A 23,012-nucleotide genomic window follows, 5' to 3' on the forward strand; every position below is an offset into this window, starting at 1 on the left:
TTTATGGAGCAGCTAACATGCGGTAAAAGTTCACACCCTGTTTTCACCACACAGCGGCTTGCTTGTGTGCCCATATATTAGGTTTCCGCTTTTGGGGGGGGGGGGGAGGGGCGGGGAAAAGAGACCTTTCTAAATACAGTGACTTTACAAAATGTTTCCAGAGGCTGCCAGTGGGGCCCCTTCACTGGCACTGTGTATGCTCTGTGCACAGCTTGGGACTGCAAGAAGTCATGGGTCTCATTGCTAAGAGCAGTGCAAACTCCTCCTGTCTGGGCACGGCATCTGTTGTAAGAGTAGCAGCAGGATGCAGTCGGGTACGTTCGCTGGGTGGGTGCTGCTGACCTGCAAGACGATGGGTTAAAACCATACTTTATGTGTTGTGTCAAAGGAGCAGGATCTTTAGATCTAACACTGCTAGCTAACACTGCTCTGTTAGTGTGGACTGACACTAAGACCTGTGTCTTTCGAAAAAAAGGAAGAGCTATTTCAAATCTGAACAGGGAGCCCTTTTAACTGTGCTCATTATGTTTCTGTAGTGCAACAAATACTCATCTGAGTATCACGGGGAAAGACTGAGGAAAGGCCCCTTTCTCTCTGAAAGTACTTCAGTTTCTTTTTTCTTAGCGTTGTGTTGGCTTTACATTCAGAACTTTTTAGTAAATGGACGCTGATTTGCTGTAATTCAGCCACTGGTGCCTTTCAGTTCCAGGAACTGCCTTAGGAGGGGCTTCAGATAAACCAGATGCTAATATTGACCCAGTGTTCTTGTGGTGTGGGGATTGTTAATTTAAATGATTTTAATTTAAACTGTTCAAGATTTTAGAGGTACTTTTGAGGGAATAAAAGTTCAGAGTTGTATTTTAAGTAGTGTGTGCATATTTATAATCAGTATTTTCACTTGTATTACCTGCAAGTCTGCACTGTATTAAAAATGAAATTTTTGGAGAGCTCTTATTTCCTCTTTAGCTTTCGTGCTGTTTACAATTTGTGCTTAATTCATTCTGGACAATAAAAAATAAATTAGTTCATTTTTTGGCTCACATGCAATAAGACATTTGTTGTTTTTGAATGACGAGCTGCATAGAGCATGTTAAAATTCAGACATAAAACTCTTCATTTAAATGGAAAAAATTATTTCTGTGAATCCTTAGTTTTTTCATCTTTGTCTCTCTTTTCTTTTACTGCATAGATCCTGATGCTTCACTTAATTTCTGTATTCTTTTTTTAGGGCCTGATCCAAAATATACTGAAAAATATAAAAAGTTGTTACTGACTTCTGTCAGCTCAGCCAGTCAAATATTAATCTTCTAGTAAATTTATATTTTTAAGAATATGTGTGAGAGAGATATCTCTGAAATATGAATAAAAGCAATAGTTAATGCCTTTGAGTACATAAGACTATTTCAGAATTAGCATAGTCTAAGAACTACTTCTCCTCCTTTCATATTCTTCTCTCATCACAAGTGCGGTGCTCCCCACTCTAGCAGTTCTGTGATTATCTTACAGGAGCCTTAGCTGCTAAGCAACTGTTAAACTGAAAAATTGTATGCATTTGAAAAGTCTTTTGGGGGAATTTGTTGAGAAGCGGGAAGGACTGGTTCAGCTTTTTACTATTATTATCCCACAAACTTTCATCCAAACTCCCTCCCCACATCAGAATAGAAAACCAAGGTACAAAGGACTGTTTATTTCTAGTTCCTGATAATTCCTCCTTTTCCAGTTATCTGACAATTGAAATGTACCACGTTCAGTTTTTTTCCAACAGTAGTTATGTCTCTTAAGGGTGTAGTTATCAGGAAAGAGATTGCATTGGTAGGAGAAAGAGAATTCGAGTTCCAGCAAAAGGTATTACCTTTCCCAACTATTCAACTTACATAAGCTTTTCATGTATGTGCCAGAATCTTTTTTCCTCTCTTGACTAATTTAATGAGTATAAGGGATCAAGATTTGTATTGGGTTACAAGGAATTAGAACCCAGCTCACCTGTGAATGAAGTAACCTGTTTTCACTGCTGCTCATTTTCAGTTGTCTGCTGTGTGTCATCCCCAGCGAGCAATGTGCAGCCTGCCACTGAGTTGTTTTAAATACATCTGTTACGCAGTTCCCTGGCTTATGGAGCTCTCCTAGAGCTCGTGCTTGTGAACAGTGAAGTCTTACATGCTCTTGTGGGCAGGAGGGGAAGGGGAGCAGGAGATGTTTGAGTGTGTTTTCACCTTGTGATCTGTGGCTTCTTAACACCTAATCAAGTCTATGGATAGTGGTCGGTGCTGATCAAATCTTGCAACACAAGTAGTTGTAATGAGAAGTTTTGAAATTAACTAGACCACTTTCAAAGAAATGTTTTTATTGTTGGATGTGATTGCAGCAGAGACCGTGAAGTGTAATGCTTATAAGTGGGGATCTGTAAATCTGCACTAGGTTCCCCGGAACATTGTTCCTCCATCAATAAGCGGTCTTTTTTTCATATTGGCAGGATTTTTTCAGCAGAGATCTGTAGAGCTGCTCCTAGTGGTATTTGTCTTAGAACCGCGTCAGTAAATAAGCAGTCTTATCATTGGTGTTTCCAGTAGTGCTCTTCATTCAAGAGTCTCAAAGCCTTGTCTTTTAAGAAGCCACCAAGGATGCCCATGGGATAAAACTCGGTATCTTACAGACAACAAGCCTTTAAGCAAAACTCTAACATCAGATAGCGTCCTCTGGACACACAAAATCTCAGGGATTTAATACTTCTGTGCCTTAATAAGGTGGCCTATTGCATCAACAGGCATTTCCAGACAGATGCTGCTCAGGCTCTTCATGAGGGAAGGGTCAAGAGGCAGGTGAACGAAGCAGCACGGTGTGATCACGATCATCCCTCAGACCACCCTTCACAAAAGGCGTAACTGTAGCCAAAGCATCTTTCTGTTGTTGTTGAACAAGCTTCTCTGATGGTTAACATGCTCCTTTCAATCAAACCTTGAGCTCTAACGTTTGTTTAGTGGTTGAAGCTGCCTTTGTGGTGATGGAGGCCAGTCTGGTAGGCAGGTGAAGGAACAAGGTATTAACAGCCACAAAAAGTGCATGCACCCCTTTTGAGATGGCTTTTATGGAAAAGTTAATTGCATGGTTTTAAAAAGTTGTATTTGGTCGTGGAATAACATTTAGAACAGGAGATAAATAATATTGGGGTCAGAACACCTCTAGCCAGTGTTGCCTTCAGAGCACACTGGGTATGCTGTCTGAGTACTAGCCACCCTTGGGACAGGAAGAGATAACGAGATGTTAACTGCTAGTTGACCTGTGTTATGTTTCTGGTCATATACTTATTGCCCGTGGTAACTCTGGGCATCCTTCTGTGGTGGTGAGTACCTGCAAACTCTCTTGTGCAGAGCGGGGATTATAAAATTAAGCCCTTTCCAGGGCTTTTGTCATAAAACAAATGGCAGTTCTAACCTAGACTTTGTAATAATTGTGTACTTTTTACAACTTTTATTAATCAGCACGGTCTACCTAAGCAGGAAGTACAATCTACTTCCATAATAAAGCAGACTAAATCCCATCCATTTAACCTCTCTGCTTCTGATGAAGAATATGACGTGTATCTCTTTTTTTTTTTTTTTTGACTCTGTCATCTGTAAAATAAGTGTACTGAAGGGCAGGATATCCAATGTTGACTTTTCTTGCAATTAGTGAGCTTACCTAGTCTGTAAGTGCAAATAGTTGTTATACGGTTAAGCATAGTAAAAGTGTTTTAAGACTTACCCATCAGTAAAGGAAAAAAACCAGTAAAATACATTTTAAAACCTTCTTTTACAAAGGGTCTTGGGTGGAAAAAATAGTAATTGCTGAGTTTAACTGTGAAACCTTAATTCTGCTCCTCTGTGCATAATCATTATCAAAGTCGGATCATGTATTATTACATAATCACAAGAGTATTGTAGTGATACTTGATTTAGATAATAGTAATAACACCTACCCATTATAAATTCCAAAAGGTATATGTGGGTGGAGAGTGCATCTGTTTCTAATGATATCTGTATCTCTGTAGATTTCTAGCTTGAATTTTAAAAAGCAGTCATTGACTGCAGCCTTTAAGGAAGCAATAGTATTTTGGTCAGATGATTTGACATTACTATGTGAATAGGGTTCAGAAACCTCCTCGATACCCGTATTTCTTCCTATACCATAAGTCAAATGTGATGCAGTAAAGGATTGGTTACAGTCTTCCTTGTCTTGAACTTGTGATCTGATAGTACACTACACAATGATTTTAGTAAAAGCTTACCAAGCCTTGTTGCTAATTGTGATGCCTTTCCTTTTCTCTGTTTCAGCTGAGACAATCACAGTCATACTGCACAGACACAGAATGCCTTCAGGAATGTGAGTAATTATGGGGATCAGATGCAGGGAAGTAAAATAAATAGCAGTAATTAAAGTATAGTCTGACTGGTCTTTGAAATTCAGCAGTGGATTTAACATTATATGAACATACTAAATTAAATTAAATATTACACTACTGAAATCAATTTCTGAGCATCAGTGATTCAAACTAACCTTTGTATATTTGAAGCATTGCATGGAAGGGGCAATGGTGAGCAAGCTAGAGGTGTTAGTATACCAGCACCACCCTTGATCAGGTGCCAAACTTTATTGAATCTTACCATTAACCTCCAAGTGGAATGACTTTGATTTTTCCCCAAAGAGAGAATTTGGAAGGGGGCCTTATTTGTCCCGCTAGCTTTCATGGCAGCCTAACCAGAGATTCTGTGAAATCAGCACAGATCCCCCTGCACACACATGTTCGTGGCTGGGGCTGAGTAACTTACTGTCGTTACTGTGAACCCTCTACTCCATTTTTAGGAAGAGGAGACTGCCCGTCAGTGCTAGTTGAGAAGCTGACATACCCTGTGACTATATTTGTCTGACCTGGTAGCTGCTTACTTAGTGCAGTAGAGTACTAAGGTGTACGTGTCCTTGAAATTTTCTCTGGAACACATGGAAAAAACCTCCCAAACAGTGAAGATAACATTTGATTAGCCTAGTAATCAGCCTCTGCAAGAAAGCATAGCTGTGCAAAGGTTCTGCAGTAATGTAAGAATGTAAGCATGCCCTGAGGTGCTCTGTTTACACTTTTCATGATCTAGAGGGAACATCACCAAATGTTTATAAATAAAAATTAAGTAGATCTGTTTTTCCTGTATTGCTTTACCAACTGAGCGTATGAACTCACTCAGCTAGCCTGCCTTAGGATTACTGTAAGGCTCCAAGGGAGTGGGGAGTACCTGAGCAGAGCTCCTGGAGGTAAGAGCTGCTGGTGCTCATGTCTTCTGCACGTCCAGGAGCGGTGTGGTCAGGGTTTCTCGAATCGTGGGGAGAGTGCCTACCTTCCCCTTCTCCCGTGTTCCTCCCTCTTCAGTCCCCAGTAAATCCTGTTTGGAGCTGGGCAGCTAGCTTGTACTTGCACTGTGCCTTCTTTCCAGTGTGAAATAGTCCCAGTTTCATTGTTGTGGTGGGCTATGACCCTTTCCAGATATCCCCAGAAAAAAGAGTGGAGAGCACATGTGCCACAACCATGCTGCTGGCTTTACTCTTGCCTTATGGTCTTTCCAAGTAATGCTATGTGTTTGAGACTTCTAGCATCCCTGCTCTCCCAAATGCACCTGTCCTGGAGCAGACTTTTTTAGTCTCCTAGACCTTAGGCTTCCATGTCTAGTTTTCTCTTGAATCACACACATCCAGGAGTGGGAAAGAGGCAGGTGACAGGAAACAAAATATTTCCTGTGTTTGAAGTAGACAGGCAGGCTGTGCAGCCTTCTGAGCTGTAGTCCACGGTCAAAACCAAGTGGTAGTAGGTCATTGTCGCTGAGCCCTGGAAGTCATGGTTCCTCAGTATTTATGAAGCTCAGAGGCTGAAGATCGTATCAATGAGCAAGTTTTGTTTTTATGGGTACAAAGCTTTTGTGATAGCTGTCATGCTACCTAAAGCCATAGTAAGTGGAGGTGTGGATGATCTGTGGCAAGTAGCTTTCCACCCTGAAAGAGATCCTTGCAATAACTCTGTGTGCAGATGCAAGCAATTTGGCAGGAATTGTTCTAAACCACTGGTTTGTTTCAAAAACCAAAGCAAAAATTATAGAGTAAATCCACTCCTATGTTATTATATTGCCTTAAATTTAGTTCCAGCAAAGGTATTTTTATGCTGATGCACTAACGCTCTGACTGGCTCTTTGTCTGATTATTCTGTGATGCTTCTGTGATTCTATGCTTGGACTAACTTGAGCAGTGTAAGATTCCCAGGAGTCAAAGGCAAAAATAAATGGATTGAGCCTCAAAAAGCTTATAAAGACATTTTCAGAGATAGATTATAACAATTCTGGGCCCAGCTCCATGCAAACTGCACCTCCGCTCTCTCTTCTGTCCATTCCTTAGTTCCTGTTCTGTTGAGCTATATCATGATGAGCTTATGTTTTAGGTGGATGTCCTCTCCCCTTGGTCGTATAGCTCCTTTTCCTTTTACTTGCTGACTTTGTTTCCTCATTTCAGGGCTTCGATATGAAAAATCTTGTTTTACTCCCACCCATTTGCTCATTCCCAGAATTTGCTTTTCCTTTTGGAAGTGCAACTGGGAATATTGTCATACACAGATTCTTAAGTTACAAGGTTTTGGAATAACTGATGAGATGTTTGTGGTTTTGTTTTGGGAAACATCAGGGTTGTGGTTCAATCAGTGTCACAGCAGCGTCATGTGTTATGCTGTTGCTACCAGCTGGAAGTTCTCAGAAACACTGTACATTGATTCCTACTGAGTACACTTTATTTCTTCAACCCCTGAGTTCAGAAGGTTTTTAGATTTGTTGGAGCCAGATCAAAACAGTAGCACCAAATAATGTATAGGACTCTCCCGCACATATTTTTACAGTACAATCTATAATTTCTTTTCTTTTTTTACTGTTGTTAGCCCTATTATATTACAGTGACTATAGTGCCAAGTGTTTCCCACCAGGGTCAGGACCAGCGCTTTTAGATTTGTATTCCTACATAAAGGAGCATATGAGCCCCACTTCAGAGAGCATTTGGGCACTATACTTGATAGCTGTTCCACTGCTGATTGTTCCTAAGAATATCTGCTGTGACTGTAAAGCACCTATTTTGATGACTATTCCCTCCATTTCAGTGGGTGCCTTGGAGAAATAAGGCTGAAATTTTGGAATATGTAACACATTTAATATTCTATTGGGATTCTTTGTGTGCAACACATCAGAAGATCTTACAGTTTCCATTAGAATAAGGAATAAAAGTGGTAATTCTTTGCTGAATTCTGTCTAAAGCAAATGTAGGGTAGTGGAGCTAGGAGGATTTCTCTGAAATGCGTTCCTACTCCAGCACCAGTGGCTCATCCAGCCACAGGGAGGGTCCCTAGCTGGTACTGAGCTACTCTGATGGCTCATGGCCCTGTAAAGTCAGCCTCCTATGTGGAAGGGAATTAGGAGGCACCGCCTGAATTTTTTTTCTCTGTTTTCTAGCAACTCCCAGATGGTCTGACCTGGATTTAGTACATTCATGTTTTCAGCTCTACTCTTCTAAATGCTCTCGTAGTTTGTAATGTTAACAGTCAGAGATGAGTGTCTTAAATGTTGTCTGCCCTACTTCCAGCTTTTTATGTATTTTTAAATGATTGTGTGATTCGCTTTGAGTCATACTGATGTAGGAGAGCCACAGCAGCCTAACCTAATGGCATGAAATGTCTGCCAGCTTTTCCCTCCCTTTTCTGGTAATTCCCTTCTTCCTTCTTGTGCTCCAGTCCTTTGGGCTCTCCTCAGTTTCCCTATCCGTGCCTCTGAGAAAGTCAGCTTTGCAGGGATTATCTGCTCGAGGCCCTACAGGCTCTTTGTCTTCCCTGTTGATTCATCTGTAAAATACCTCTTCCTTCATAACGTTTCCTGCTTTTTTGTCAGAGATCAGGAAGGGCTAAAAACATTACGGAAAGAAAGCACATGTCAGAGAGCATATTTTTGCCTTTCCACTTGCAGATATTAAACAGTAAAAGGCTGAAGATCCAAAGGAGATCTGTACCATGTGAGGAGACTGAAAATAACACCTGGAATACATTTTTGCAGTAAAGGAAAGGCAGTCTTCCCTCTGTACCTTTAGAGTACAGCCCTCACTCTGAATTCAGAGGAATGAAAAAGAGCACTTTCAGAGGAGAACTAGGCTCCTAGTTCTCCATAAGATGTACTTAGCAAGGGCATTTATTTATTTTAATGTTTGTATTCTTAAGATTTCGCTTGCACAGTAGTTGACTTTCAGTCTTCAGAAACGATTTTTACCAACCTCATCATTTTGGTAGCTTTGACTGCCTTCCAGTAGAACAGTGAATGAGGTGGCAAACATCTGTCACATAAGATTTCTTTTCCCTTCCAGTCTCTCTCTGGGAGAAGACTAGTTTATGTGGCCTAGTGCTGTTTTGCAGCTACTAAAAAGCACCTATCCTTCTCTGCTTCTGTGGGAGAAGGCAAGCCAGAGATTTGCGTCTTGTACCAACAGAGAGGATTCACCATAGTCATTAGCTCCTGTGGGAGTTCATCCCACAGTCTCAGACCGGGCACCTCATAAAGCCTTTTCCTGCACAGAGATAATGCAGCTATGGTAAAAAGTTCCAGGTAACCTCAGGGGCAGAACTGGCCACAGACTTCATTCAGAGTTACATGGGTATGTAGGTATGCTGAGCCCAAAGAACCAGGTACTTTGAAAATGAAGATAGTGAGCTAAATTCAGTGTTCTGTTGACAGTCAGGTTAGAGATTAAGAGTTTTGTTGGGCTCAATGACATAGGTTACAATGAGGAAATGTACTGCAACATTCTGTAGTAGTTGGTCCGAGGCACTGAAGATTAATAACCAGATTTTGCTGTAACTGAGGTGGGTGATGGCAAGAACAGCAGTCTTTGAGGCCAGGATGGGACAATTTCCTAGCCATCTGGAAAAATTAGAAAGTATCGTCTTGTCCTACAAGACCAGCAGTGGTCTTGTAGGACAACCTCATATCTGCAAGGAATAAAAAAACACTCCTGAATTACCTGCAAAAATACCAATTATAGGTAGAACCACTGTGGATGTGAGCTAAGAGTTTTCTTTTGTTTCTTCTGTTTTCTTCTGCCCATCAGCATAAATTCCATCCTGCTTAATTTCAGCTTCAGTCAACTGTTCTCCATCCATAAGCTGATCTCAGCTGATTATTTTGTCATCTTCGTGATGGAGCTCTTTGTAGTGAAAGCTTTGTTTCTTCTGCATGTTATTGCTCCCGGTAGCTATAAAAGCTTCTTGTCCATTCTCTTGATTCATGATGCAAGACTTGGAAAAGTGTGATTTGCCGCAGCTGTGTGAGACTTGGCGTATCCTCTTCTCCTTATGTTAGGAGATTAAAGTAGCAAATTCTAAAATATCTCACATCCTTATTAAAACACGTGGTCATTTGTAAAAGAGGTGGGTTTAAGTGGCTATGTGAATAGTATAAACAATACTGTGACTGTTCTAAGAATCCAGCATGCTTTGAGTAAGTAGTACAGGGCCAGACCGTGTTAGATCAGCTGTTGTCATGCTTAACTTAGTCTAGACTATGTTTCAGCACACTTGGCTCCATCCAGACTGCATTACAGCCCAGGCTGGATAGCAGTCATGTCTGGTAGGAATGCCTATGGTTTGCCTTTGCCATTCCTTCTGTTCCCTTCTTTGACCCATAGCATGAACTGACCTAGCAGCATTTACTTAAATCTTGTGTAAATGTGGACCCCAAATATACTGTGGTTCAGCAAAACTCCAAGCACTTCCTGAAGGCAGACTGACTATTCCTTATTTCTCCCCACTGTGTGGGGAATCCAGCATAATAGGCTATCTGAATTTTCAATGCTCTCCTCAACATATGTGCCAAAGTAGGTACCTAAGGTTGTCTGAAGTACTGCTGGAGGTAGTCTCAGGATGGCGATTAGTGCTCTCTGGAATCCCAAAAATAAAGCAGTTGTTCTTTTCATGCTGAGTTATATGCTAGTTTACTGGATGGAGTATATAAGGTCATCCAAGTTTTTAAATACTGATGCACCATGCTAATATAGTACTAGCTTCCCTCAACACAGTGAGATTGCAAATCTAAACTCTTACCCGTGTAATTGCATATGCTGTTCCAAATCAGTTTTATGTTAGAATTTAATGGATTAAAAACTGTAACATTTTCATTTACTTTGTTTCCACTATGCCTTCTCCTCATGCACATCAGGCTGTATGGCTCTCTCCAAAAGAAATGCCATTTGTAATTGAATAGAAATGTCTCTATTTTGGACAATCAGAAGGTGGAGCTCTGTCAGTTTTGTTTGCTCATAAAGCGTTAATGGTTTCACTGGTGCCGTGAAAAGCCTGAGCTTCCTTTATGCATTTTTATTTTTCTTCTTTGACACTTTCAAGCATGTGTAATGTTGGTGAAGGATGTCAGTCCAACAGTTTTGCATTGTGAAGGTTATATTCACAGAACAGCTGTGTTGTGAATGAAATAGCTGTAAGCTTCCCTACAGTGCCGCATTGCTGTTTCTTAGCTGTGTTTTGAAGAAACCACTTTCATAGATGAGCCTTGATTAAAAAAGCTACGCAGTATGACAGGGATGAGAGTGGTTCTCTGATATCAGCATTAACTTTCAAATGAAATGACCGACTCCTGCAGTTTACTCGGTATAGATTAACTAGCAAATGTTGAATAATAGCAACTTCCAACCAACACTGAGGTAATCCAGACTTGACTCTGTAATGGGATGAGCCGAATGACTTGATGAGACAACTGAAAATTCTGATGGATATCAGTCTCCATGTGGAATTTCCCCAGACATTGAAGTTTTCAACTTTAGTAGTAAAATAGAACCCCCTTGTTGTTCAGCCCTTCTTGTTCTGAAGGTTAATTCATTATAGCATAGTATTAATTGGCCTTGAAAACAAGCTGTTAACACTTCAGATCAGTGACACATTTTCTTTTGGATTCAAAAAGCACATTTTCAAGAAGCGAGAGAAGAACATTGGCCTTATACAATATTAAATAATGCGCTTTCATTTTAGTAATTTTATAGACTAGAATGTTGCTGGTTTTATTGGCAGCACAAAAGGAAAGCTAGCTTAGTAGATGAAAAAGCCAATCATGAGAATCAAGTTGAGTTCTGTGCTCTGCCACAGGTTTCCTGTGTGGCAGTCAAGCCATATGGTCTACTAGAGACAAATGGTATTGCTCTACTGTGTGAGTAAGTACGGTGAATACTGTTAGGGGCTTAGATACTATTGCAAACGCAGCCACATAAGTACCATTGATGATTAGCTGCATATTGGTTTACACTTCCCGTTGACAGCATTAGTTACAATTTGATTATTTGAAATGATGTTCCATGGGGAAAAAGTTGAAGCTTTCAAATGTGCTATTTTTTGCAAGGCTTTCTTGATCCAAAAAGACTAACCAGCCATCTCTACTCTGGGGGGATTTTCTCAAGTTTGATTTCCATGCTCTGAAGTCTATTCTTTATGGAAATTGGATGTAAAATGTGTATATTGTTCCTTGGCTTCGCTTTTTTCATATGTCTCATCATCATTTTGCTTCCCCTTGTAACAGATTTGTTTTCCTTGATTCTATCGGAAATACCACATGGCCTAGATGACAGATCATGGAGATCTAGCATATCTGACACGGACACTTGTTTGAACAAACCCTCAATAAATAACTTGGAGTTAGCTGCTTACATTAGCTAACAAAATTGTAATCATTAGTTTGCTCACTTCTTGCTGGATTTGGCATGTTGTCTTTGTTTGGGCTAACAACAGAGTTTAAGCTATTGTCTCTAATGCCACCAGCTTCTAGCCTGTAGAGTCGTATTTTTGCGTGTGGATCGACTCGGAGAGGAGTACTGATGCTGATGTTCTTTTAACTTGGGTTAAAAACGTACTTGGGTTTGTACTGCAGGACCCAGGCATACTTCCCCATTCCACGTGCCAGGGATCAGCCAGGTCCCCAGCCTGGATAGTCAGGGGACCAGGGTCATGGGACACATCATGGAGCGCAAATGTTCAGACATCGCCCCAGAGAGTTAGGCCCTGCTACTCGCTGAAGATAATGTCTTGCTATGCCCTGATGCATCTGCCATATTGTGAAAGTAGCCTAGTGTACGCGCACAACATGTAGGATTTGCAGTGCTATTGGCTTGTCAACCAACATGATGGAGCATGATAATGACTTAAGATTTTCCCTGTAAGATGTTTCAGTCTTATTTTTGTATCTGTGGGAGGCAAAAAAACAAACATCGATGTACATGTGGGGGTTCTTCTCACGTAAATATGTTGCTGGGATTTTTTGCACTGAGTTTGGTTTTTCATAAAATTCAACACCTCAGTAGTATAGTGTATATTCATCATCTCCACTTCACTGAGAGTTGATGTGAACTAAGAAATATTCATGACAATTCTGGGAATTTCAGTGAAATCTTGTGAAACAGATTCTCTCTTTTTAAAGGGAGAGGAAATGTGATAAAAATGGTGTAGCATTAACAAAGAATTATTTGTCTTAAAGCCGAAAGAAAGGACTAATAAGAAAACTTGATTGACAAATAAACGTTATTTTTTCCCTGAGATTTATGTTACGCTCTTGTTTTCATTTTGGGAAAAGACCTCTGATAACACTTTGTTTTGTAACTTGAGTTTTCCTTGTCTGTAGTGCCAGGACCAAGTTCCTCCAGTGACAATGGCATCAGCTTTGCCATGATAATGGTGGCCTGGATGGTGATTGCACTTGTCTTGTTCTTACTGAGGCCTAGTAATCTGAGAGGATCCAATACAGCTGGAAAGCCAACCAGTCCACATAGTGTAAGTGTGTCTTAAAGTGCCCTGCAGAGACTCTACAATAATCTAAATGTATTTGTTTTTAATAGAGACTTTATCTTTTTTTTTTTTCCCCTCTAAATTATTTTTTTCTGTATTTTCTCTGATTGGAACTGTATCCAGTCTTCTTCAGTATAAGGGTTTAAAAAAATCACAGCCTTTTAGAAGTAAACAAAGTTACAGCATGAAACTGGGAAGAGGATCTTTGTCCTAGATGTGGGATCAACAGTAGTGTCGTTTGATGCTCGTTTACTCTCAATTTTGAAAGAGATAGTGGAAGGTCTTAAAAGAAAGCGCTTTGTTTCTCTTCGGAGTTATTGTTTTTATTGCCAAGTCCTCTAATGTGAAGCACTGTTTTTAATCCTGTGGGGGCTTTTTTTCTTTTCCTCCCTTCTTCCCGTAGGGACAAGAGCCACCAGCCCCACCTGTGGACTAGAGCTTTCAGTATTGGAAAAGTTCAGCAGCTAAAACCTTGCACGACCAAATGAACGAAGTGACCAGATTACTCTTAAACCCCGTTCGATGTTGTTTTCTTTTTTCATTTACATACAGCGGAGTTATCATTCAGCAGTTATATTCATTAACTGCTTTTAGCTACTTAAAGTTAATTTTTGCTTCATATGTAATTACCATTTCTAGTAGATGATGATTTGGTTAAATAATAAGGCATTACAGGGTTTTTTTTTGGTTATTATTGTAACTGTGGACGTTCTACTTAGCTTCTTTCTGTTACAGCGATCTTAATTTCTTTGCAGTGGTTTCTGGTATTCATTGAAGGAAAGTGAAAATCCCTTTGCATCTATAATAATGGAAGGTTACTGATCATTCTTCAGATTAATCCCTATTTTTTCTCCAGTATATTTTTGAGAGTTATATTATGGTTGCAATCATTAGCTTAGTTATGTGGTGAAAAAAAAAAAAAAAGAAATTATTTTGTATCTGCCCTCAGTTCAGAGCAGCTTTTAGTCAGGTCTTTGGACCACTAACATAGTTTTCAGGGTTGTTGGCAAAAGCATGGATTGTCCACTAGAATTAAAGTACGTGTGTATGCGTGCAAAGAAGTGAATGTGATAATTGCCTTTGCATATATATTGGGAACTTGACACAAAAGATTATACCACCACCAAAAATGAAATTAACTTAATCTTTTCATTAATAAATTATATATCTTATTCAATATATTGTCAAAAACAATTTATTCCAAAAACTGATTTGTTTACTTGTAGATTTTATGAAAAGAGAAAACTAGTGACAAGAACTTGGTAGAATTTTCTGTCCTGAATATGGTCTTTTAATAATTAGTATCATAGCAAATTTGTAGCCATGATATAATGGACAGGATGAAATCATACCAACAGGTTACCAACTTCTGAAATACCACGCCTAGTGGATGTTCAGGTTTTTTCACCTGTATGTTATCAGCAATTCCTAACATTTCATCCTTATTTACTGGTTGTAAATGTAGAATAACAAAATTGCGGGTGACCATATAAGGCATTTCTTTTCCCTCTAATATTTGTGTGTGTGTGTGTGTGTGTGGTATGTGTTTGTTTGTGATTGTGTGTGTGTGTGGCTGTGCACATAACTGTGCACATCTCCCATTTTAGCAAATGGGAATGACTTTTTTATGTACATTAATTTAAGGACATTTTAAAGATGTACAGAAAAGTGACACTGTATATTTTTCTTGATTAATTTGAAAAAATTGATGAGAATAATGTAAAGAGCATTTTTATGTTACCAACATGGAGCTTCTTTCTTTAAAGGTCGGTAGAAAGGCATATGGGAATTCAGAGCCTTGCTCTACAAACTTTTATTTCATGAGGATTTTAGTTACGAAGCTGAAGGGACTAACTGTTCACATGCGTAAAGGTTTGTATTAACGGGCTCTAACAAAATCTCACGTTGGATCCCATGGTTGATAGACACAGGGTTTTCCTCCTCAGGGTAAATGACAGGTCAGCTAAGCCTCCTTGAAAGGGTATAACGTGGACCTGAAGAAAGGCGTCTGTAATTTGACATAATTGTCCATTGAATTTCTGTGGAACAGTGTGCTCCCAAGCAATACATAGGAGCGCATGTTAAACAAAAGTGAAGAGGATTGGACCAGATGCTCTCAGTCACATCAGTGCAATGCCATGTAAAGCGATGGAGTTGCAGCTGAGAAACTGAGAGTGTTTGTCCTACTGTGTCTAATGGTGTACAGGCCACAAACACTGTGTAAAGATGTCACTGGGACATGCAATCTGACCGTGGTTGTATTTTGCCTTCCTTGTACGTTTGTGTTTGGGATAATATTTTGAACAGAATAAGTCATACAGCATCATCTTCTTGCACCAACAAGAAAACAGAAATAATCTACTACACTGGCCTTTTCTCTGATGAGAACTTTTGACCAGAATTCTTCACTATTGGATGCATAAAGCAAGCTTCTAATTGATTAAATAACTAACTAAAACAGGCCTCATTTCAGGCAAAAGGAGCCATTCCTGGTCTTGTTGAAGTCAATGAGATTTACAGCAGATGCTCCTCACTTTTAAGGATCGTTCTTGCACCCAGCTCTAACGATCTTGGCAAATTAACTTTTTGTTCAGATAAATGTTATGTTTCACATTTGAGTGAACTGTCTTTGTTTGAAATTCCTCTTAAGTAATTGTCCCAGTGATTTTATACATGTATGCTTTCCTCATGTAAATTGCTATTTTAAATTTTCTATGTAAAAGAAGAACATTGGCAATATTTTATTGTAAAATCTTTTACTAAAGAGCCAGGCCACTATCCCACATCAAAACGTATGCCTTTTAAATTCAGAGATACTCTCTTCGGGACATAACCTTCAGATCGCCACTCTCTAATTAAAGTAAAAGTAAATTATTATAAGACTGTATTTTGCCACTCTTATTCATGTTAAATAGTGCCTTACTCATCAAGTAGTTGCACTGAAGTTTGTGGGACTACTCTGAGATAATGTACTAGTAGCAGCTTTAGTAAGGGTGGCAGAAATCTGGCCTTTAGTGATGTAGTTTGCGATGAAATAATTGTATCGTGGTTGCAGATGTTTGTGGTAAATTTTGAAAAGAAGTGTGGGAGAGATTAATGGGATGTGAAGCTTCAGGATATGATTAATTGTGTAATAAGGGTTTTAAGCTCAGTTGGTAAGAGACAAATTGTAGCAACTTGGGAAGTATGGAGGACAGTTTACAGTTATACTTTAGCTTAGAACTTTGTTAAAACAATAGTATTTTTAGAGTCTGCTTAACACAATTATTATACTCTGAATTGAGAAATCATATGTATTCGTGTATTGTCTGCAGATCACTTAGCCTTGTAATGTTCATTATTGAAAAAGGAAGAGTGATGATGTGATGTACCTAATGTAAATTGGTGGTTTAAAATGTCTGAATTATGCCAAACAAAAATCATCTGTGCCATTTGCAGTTTCCCAGTAATCTTTTACTGAGTACTCGGATTGGGATAAAGGGCTTGTACTATGCACTTTTTATTGACTTAACAAAATAAATAGCAAACATTAGTAACCTTTTGTCTTTGTCTGTTACATTTTGTCTAAGATGTAGGATTGCACTAACCTACCAATTTCTAAGCTACTTCGAAATATTCTAAAAGTAAGTATCAGTAAAATCGGTGTCATGTAAAACGTTTAAAATGTAAATTCTAACTTTTCTAATGCATGCATGCGTTCTGTGTGTATCTCAGCCAAGTCAGAATAATTAAAGTGCTTTGAGATACTTCTATGACCAACACACATCTCTGCCTGTAACAACAGAAGTCAAATATGCCCATTATGTTACTTAATTTTTTAGATCAAATCCCATTACCTCTGGGATTTGCAATCTATTATTTTCTAGCCCCAGTTCTTAGCAGTGACGCATTCAGATCCCAAAGTTTGTACGTCTACTTTGGATTGTGTAATATTGATAAACAAAGCAAGAAATTGTTGGCGTTTTCAGTACGCTGCCTGAAGCAGATTGCATTGAACAAGTAGGTGATACGAGGCTGATACAAGGACTTTCTCCTTTCCTGGCTGTCCTTCAGTCCACCCCAGAGCGGCAGCGAGGCAGGAGGAGAGTGCTGAGGGGATGCCCTCGTCGCTCCCGGGGTGCAGAGTGCTGCTGCCTCCTCCCCCAGAAGAGCGCAAAACGCTGAGCACGGCCTCAGCAGCAGCTCGGATCCCACGTTAGGCATTTCTGGGGGCGAAAAGAAAATGCCAGGGGAGCATTTGGATTTCAAATAATCTACCACTAGTCAGAGATAGTGGTAATAAATAGCAAAGAATCAGAAACAAAATCTTGACTTAAATGCTCTAGGTATTCCACTCAATTTAGAAACTCTTAATCAGAAATCATTAATGCCTGCTTGTCAAGATTTAACTTTTTTCTAGAACATGAGGTTATTAAATATAAGTTAAACCTCCTAAAGTAAAACTAAATTTCCTATTTCAAACCTTACTCATAAATACACTTGTTAAAATGGTTGGCAAGGATACACGTGCCTATTATGAAAAGTCATACAGAATGGAAATGAGAAAAACACAAATTTAAGTTCAGTATGCTGAATGGATCCGAAGGAGGCCTGGCTGTTCAAGACCGCCAGGTAAGTGGAGACGATTACTCTGCCTCAAAGCCTGAAAAAAATGTATTCTAAGTATGACGTTTGAAATATATGAAATAATTACAACATGTTATTCCATTGACATGAACTGAGCTCCTTAGAAAAATGTACAACTTAAATTCTTTTCTCTTTCTGCTCCTGCTTGTTTAGTAACGGTCAACAGCCTGCAATGCAATTCACTGCAAAGATGTGGAAATTTGGATGGGGGAAAATAGGACCATCTCCTGGTGAAGCAATCCTGTGTGTTGTAAAACAGCGCAACTCCACCAATTGCCAAGAAGTAATGCTGATTGACACTAGCTGAAGATTTGCTCATTTCATACATGCAGAATAGTTGAACCTGTGTCATTTGATCTTGTATCAAAATTACTGCCAAACCCCGTAGCAGACACTTTGTAATGAATTGTAACAATTAGAATCTCACTTCTCCATTTCCTTTTTAACACATGCAGAAAACGGTGCTGGTTAAAGAGGCTGTCTAGAAGAAACATACTTTAAATATTGTAATAAAATATTAATTCCTCAGAGGTCTGACTTTTTAAAGGTTTCACTCTTCTTGCTTTTAAGGAAAATGATAAAATATTTTATACAATGTTGATTAAAAGTACAGCAATAATTTCCAATCAGGATGACATGTAGCTAGCTTAAAAAATAAGTCTTTTGCATGTGTGGTTGTTGTCATTATGGCCTGCAAGCTACCAATACTGAAACAGAGAAATAAATTTCTGTGACTATGTAGTTTTCAAAGACTTTTAACTTTTTAAAATTATTGGTGGTTAGTAATTTCTCCTTACTAAAAATACCCACAAAATCAAAGAAAAGATACTAGAGTCAAGAAAATGTTTCTTAAGTAGACTACCAAAAAAACATTGTATGACATTCTGAAGGCCACAACCACTATCTCAATATAAAAAGTTAATTTGGAAAAGGTGCAGTATCTCAGTTAGTAGCAAAACTTGGCGATGAAATGATAAATGGCAAACTGAGTATAACTGGCAAGAAAATGATCCATAGAAGCCCTCACAGGACAGGATGCTACAGCATATACACCATTTGTAATATGTACAAGTCTGCTTTTTTATTGTTGTTTTGGAGAGCAAAAATCTGGTTTCTTCGGCTCTCCCGGTGATTTCACGCAGCTTTATTTTCCATCTTCAGTTTCATATAGGTGAAATAGAAATTCCAAATAAGCATTTTTTCCCACTTCACCAAACTTCATAGCTTGCAACTTGGATCACAAGTGCATCTTGTGTCTGACACTCTTCTGGTTGTCTGCTTCTTTTGGGCTTCAGTATGTAGGAGGAAGAGATTAAGATAAATTTTCTTTTAGCTATTCTATAACAGTGGATCAAATCCTCACCTTATTTTATGTCAATAACTGTTAAGGCAATAGGACAACTCAGCTGAGTAAAACCCTTGAAAGAAGTCATGCAACAAAATAACTTCTCTCCAATAGGGCTGTGATGAAAAACAGTTCCTTATCTGACTGTTCTTATTTCCATTGCATTAGTTTTCAGCATTTAACACTTCCTTATTGTTTTGGGTTTTTTTTTTTTTTTTAAATGGTTGTTATGCCTGAAATGTCTCTCCTGTTGGGAGATTTAGTATGCTTTATGTTCATAAAAGCAATTCTGCTGCCCACAGCACTGCTTCTGAAGGAACCGCTTTGATGTCTGGTATAATGCATGTTGGTTTTCAAAAGAACATCAGAAGGGAAAAAGAGAGGTATTTACTAAACAATAAATAAGGCCTTCAAATGTAATCATGCCTGGGAGGAAGTGTGAATAATTTCTGTGTGTACTGACAGATAGATTTAAATAATCTAATTAAAAGAAGGTCACATGCTGGAAGACAAAACTTTGTCATGCAAGAAATAAAGAATGGGGTTTAAAAGGACTTTCTCATCAGGATTTTCAGGATTCTCTTCCTTTGGTTTTGGGAGGCTTTTAATCCTGCATGGCTTGTGTGATAGTGTCGGCAGGTCCAACTGAAATTATTGTCCAGCTGTTCTGGGCCCTATACAAAAAGACACAGTGACCTTGGCCAAAAAGATTACTGCACTTTGGGACAAATTTTTACCAATAATTGCAGGTTGGGGTGCTGGCTGCCACTAGTAAAAATATTATATTGGATCAATGATAAACTGTTTGGGCTTTTAAAGAGTCAGACCACAGAGCAAAGTCTGTGAGCTGGCGAGCTGGGGAGAGGCAAGAGCGCCAGGCGGAAAATGAAGTCTGTCTTTCATAACAGCTTGTAACCATGACTCGAAGCAGCGACTGTTATGGTTGGCTCCCCAAATGCGTACAGACTCTGGCGCTCAGCTGGGTGGCATCCTTGCCAGCGTCCTGAAACGGTGCATGGTTTGTGAAGAAAACCATAAGCAGTTGTCTGTGCCTGGGGGTAGGAACCCACATGCCCAATCCCACACATCCCCGTGTAATCGACTTAGCTGCATCTCCTTCCTTCCTCTTTGTATAATAAGATGCAAAGCACAGTTTCAGCTGCTGATCCAGCTGGCCTGAGGGCATGTCTTCTGGGCACGCGTGTGCCTCGCTGCGGGCCTGCTGCCGAGTGCCCGCTTCCCTGTTACAAACGGGATTGCCTCATGGTTGCGCTGTGTTAAGAAAAGGGTTTGACAAACAGTGGTGTTCGCTGAATCTGTGTCAGATGGCAGTGTCACAAAGTGGTTACAAAAACACAGCTGCCTGTAGATAACCATCAGCCTAGGTCTACCAGGGAATTAATCTGGCGTTACACACTGGCTAGATAAAATATGTAAAACTTCTTTCATATCCGGGGTGCCTCGGTTGCTTTTTCCCTCACCTCCAGCATCAGTGCTCTGATGGCTAGATTATGTCATCGTGCACTTGTTCTTTCTTCTCCTCCCTTCCTTTTCCCCTCTCCCCCAAACTCTTGGTAAATCTTGATTTCTCTCTTGCCTAGTGGAACAAGTTGTGCAGAAGAGGTGAAGGGTGCCCCCGCCAGCCACCTTCTGCCCTCAAAGCGCCTGCAGCTAGGTGGTTTCTAGGAGGGGGCACCCTCCTAGAGGGTGGAGAGGAGGGGGGGGGGGAGAGGGACGTGAGCCCTCTCCCCTCTGTTTCCCAGAGAAAAAAGAAGATCAAATCGGATCTTGCACTGATACCTGCTCTAGCCATTAAGCTACTGTACTAGAAAGTGATTACTGCTTTCGTTAGTCAAGCGTTCGAATGAAGCGGTCTTAACCCTCACGATTGTGTGGAGCGTGGTCCTGCTGGGGTTAGGCTTTGTTGGAGCACACAGTAGAGGTCATGAGAGCATGTAGCAAAGGGGTTGCTCATGTTCAGATCACGTTTAGATATGAGACAGGCACCTGAGCTGCTCAGGCCTGATTAGACCGAGGCAGCTCTGAGCACGCACAGAAGGAGACCTTCAGGCACCTAAGAAAACATATTGGTAAAATGTGAGTATCTTTTGATTTTATAGGATTTTTGGAGTCCATCCCCTAAGACCCTTTGTGGATTTAACACTAGGTTGTTAACTCTATCCTAGGTTTATCTGTATCCTAAAGCTTATGAACGCCTTTTACAAAGGCCTGTTTTCCTCAAGCCGGTATGTATGAATTATGATTCCCTGACCCTCCTGGGCATGGATGCTTCCATGAACTATGGTTCAGGCTGTTCATATCAGGATCTAGGAAGTCAATCTCCTGGCAGGATATTACAAATAAGCAGTGCTCTCATAAGTATAGACTAATAGTTAGTTAAATTATTATGCAAATGACAGCCTTTAAAATGTCAGATTCTGGATGAATGGAACAGTGACTAATCAATCCTGTCAGTAGCCTTCTTAGTTCTGATTCCAAAATAAGACAGAGGAACTTAAATGAAAAAAATGAAGAATAAAATGAGTCCTATGGGGAGGCTCCTGACCTGGTTTGCAATGCATGAAAATTATTAGGGATAGTGACAATCCTTTGTTTATGCTGCTGTTCAACTCACTGGATGAGTTGACCCTGCTAAGATATCTTGCAGCAATCAATTAAGGGAATATTTTAGATTAAATCTTGCTTTAATACACATATTAAAATCATAAATTATGAAGCCAAACTAGACTACTGTGATCTGGTTTGACAGCCTGTATAGCATGGGCCACAGGATTTACATTAATTACTTCCCTTTTGCACTAAAAAATATCTTTTAGAAAAAGTTTCCAGAAATGGACAGCCTCTGCAGATGGTTTCAGTGGTTGCTTATCGTCACGTTTAGAAAGCATCCATCTTGAATAATCTGAATTTGTCAAGGTTTGTTTTTTAGCTATTATGCTTTGCTAAGTTGAAGGAATGATTGTCAAATCTCAATTGCCACAAGACATGGGAATGGCAAAACTTCATTTTACCTCACCGGATTTTTAGGCATTGTCTCCCAGAAGGTATTCAATAGCTCTGATTTAAATACACAGACTCCGCACGCAGTAAAGAGGAAAGGCTCAGCATGAGGTCCAAATTGGCCAATATGCTGACCAGGGAGCCACTAATCTAGTCAACAGGTGATGCTAAAGAAAAAGATATGCCTGAAATCCCATTCCTCATGTTATTTAAGTTGTTGACTCTGCAATGCAAAAGGATTCACAGCCTACACTGAGTGAGCCTTTAAAAAGTGGAGCAGAACTTGCACTTTTATTTTAAGATGTGGCCAGCAGCGGACCTGCCTCATCTGTTTTGTTCTGACTGAGGGCTGGGTTTCCCAAGCAGGCTGCTTCAGAAGGTCCAAAGTTATGCCCTGAAGCTTTACACAGGTTTTATTGCCTCTGTGCAGTATTGCAAAACATGGTACATATTGGTAAATGCCTGAACTGAAAAAAAAAAAAAAAAAAGAAAGAACAATCAATAATTTAGAAGTTGGACTACTCAGTAAAGAAGCATGAGAACCAAGCTCCATGCCCTTTTCAATCTAGTGACTTCCAGTCCACTCCTCAGCAGGGTCCTAACCAGCTGAGTGGAGGCTGTAGGGGAAACCAAAGCAGTGCCCCCCCTTCCCCCTTCCTGGGGAGGCTGGGCAGATCTGCAAAAGGGAATTCAAGGTCCACATCCCAGAAAGGGAGCATGACCATGTAGTCTCTCAGCAAAGGCCCTTTCCTGAGGCAAAAGGGACTGGGTTCCTTACCTGGTCGAAGGCTGCTTAGATACTTGGAACAGTTTGCAAAGCAGAGACTAGAACCCAGATCTTCCCCCTCCAAGGAAAGGGCCATCACAGCTGGATGAGAAGACCGTCCCCTTTGCAGACTAGCATAGCTGCACGTGGAGAATTAGGTCACCTTGATTCTAATCGGTTGGACGTGGCGCTCCTCTGAGGGACGTGTGCCTCAATCCCCCAGCCGAGGAAGGCGCTCAGCCTCGTTACAGCACATGCTGTAGTTACCAGATATTAGCTAACTCTGACCAGCTACCATTGACTCATTGACTCATTGGTGGTCATTGACTCTGACTACCATTACATACTGCAATATGCAGATGGAGCTCCTCCTCATGCCTGTG

The 23,012-nt window shown here is 40.0% G+C and overlaps 1 protein-coding gene across 4 annotated transcripts in view; it reads left to right on the top strand.

Annotated features, from left to right (window-relative positions):
- SMIM14 (small integral membrane protein 14) overlaps nucleotides 1–16,412 on the top strand; it is a 41,077-nt gene extending 24,665 nt beyond the window's left edge. For all 4 annotated transcript variants that reach the window (XM_068943128.1, XM_068943127.1, XM_068943126.1 and 1 more), the window contains 3 exons: nucleotides 4,311–4,359; nucleotides 12,708–12,856; nucleotides 13,275–16,412. In XM_068943128.1, coding sequence (XP_068799229.1) covers nucleotides 4,311–4,359; nucleotides 12,708–12,856; nucleotides 13,275–13,307 — 231 coding nt within the window. In that variant the 3' untranslated portion in view covers nucleotides 13,308–16,412. The remainder of the gene's footprint in view (nucleotides 1–4,310; nucleotides 4,360–12,707; nucleotides 12,857–13,274) is intronic.
- The last annotated feature ends 6,600 nt before the right edge of the window (nucleotides 16,413–23,012 follow it).

Source organism: Struthio camelus, chromosome 4 (assembly GCF_040807025.1).
Source record: "Struthio camelus isolate bStrCam1 chromosome 4, bStrCam1.hap1, whole genome shotgun sequence".
Lineage (NCBI taxonomy): Eukaryota > Metazoa > Chordata > Aves > Struthioniformes > Struthionidae > Struthio > Struthio camelus.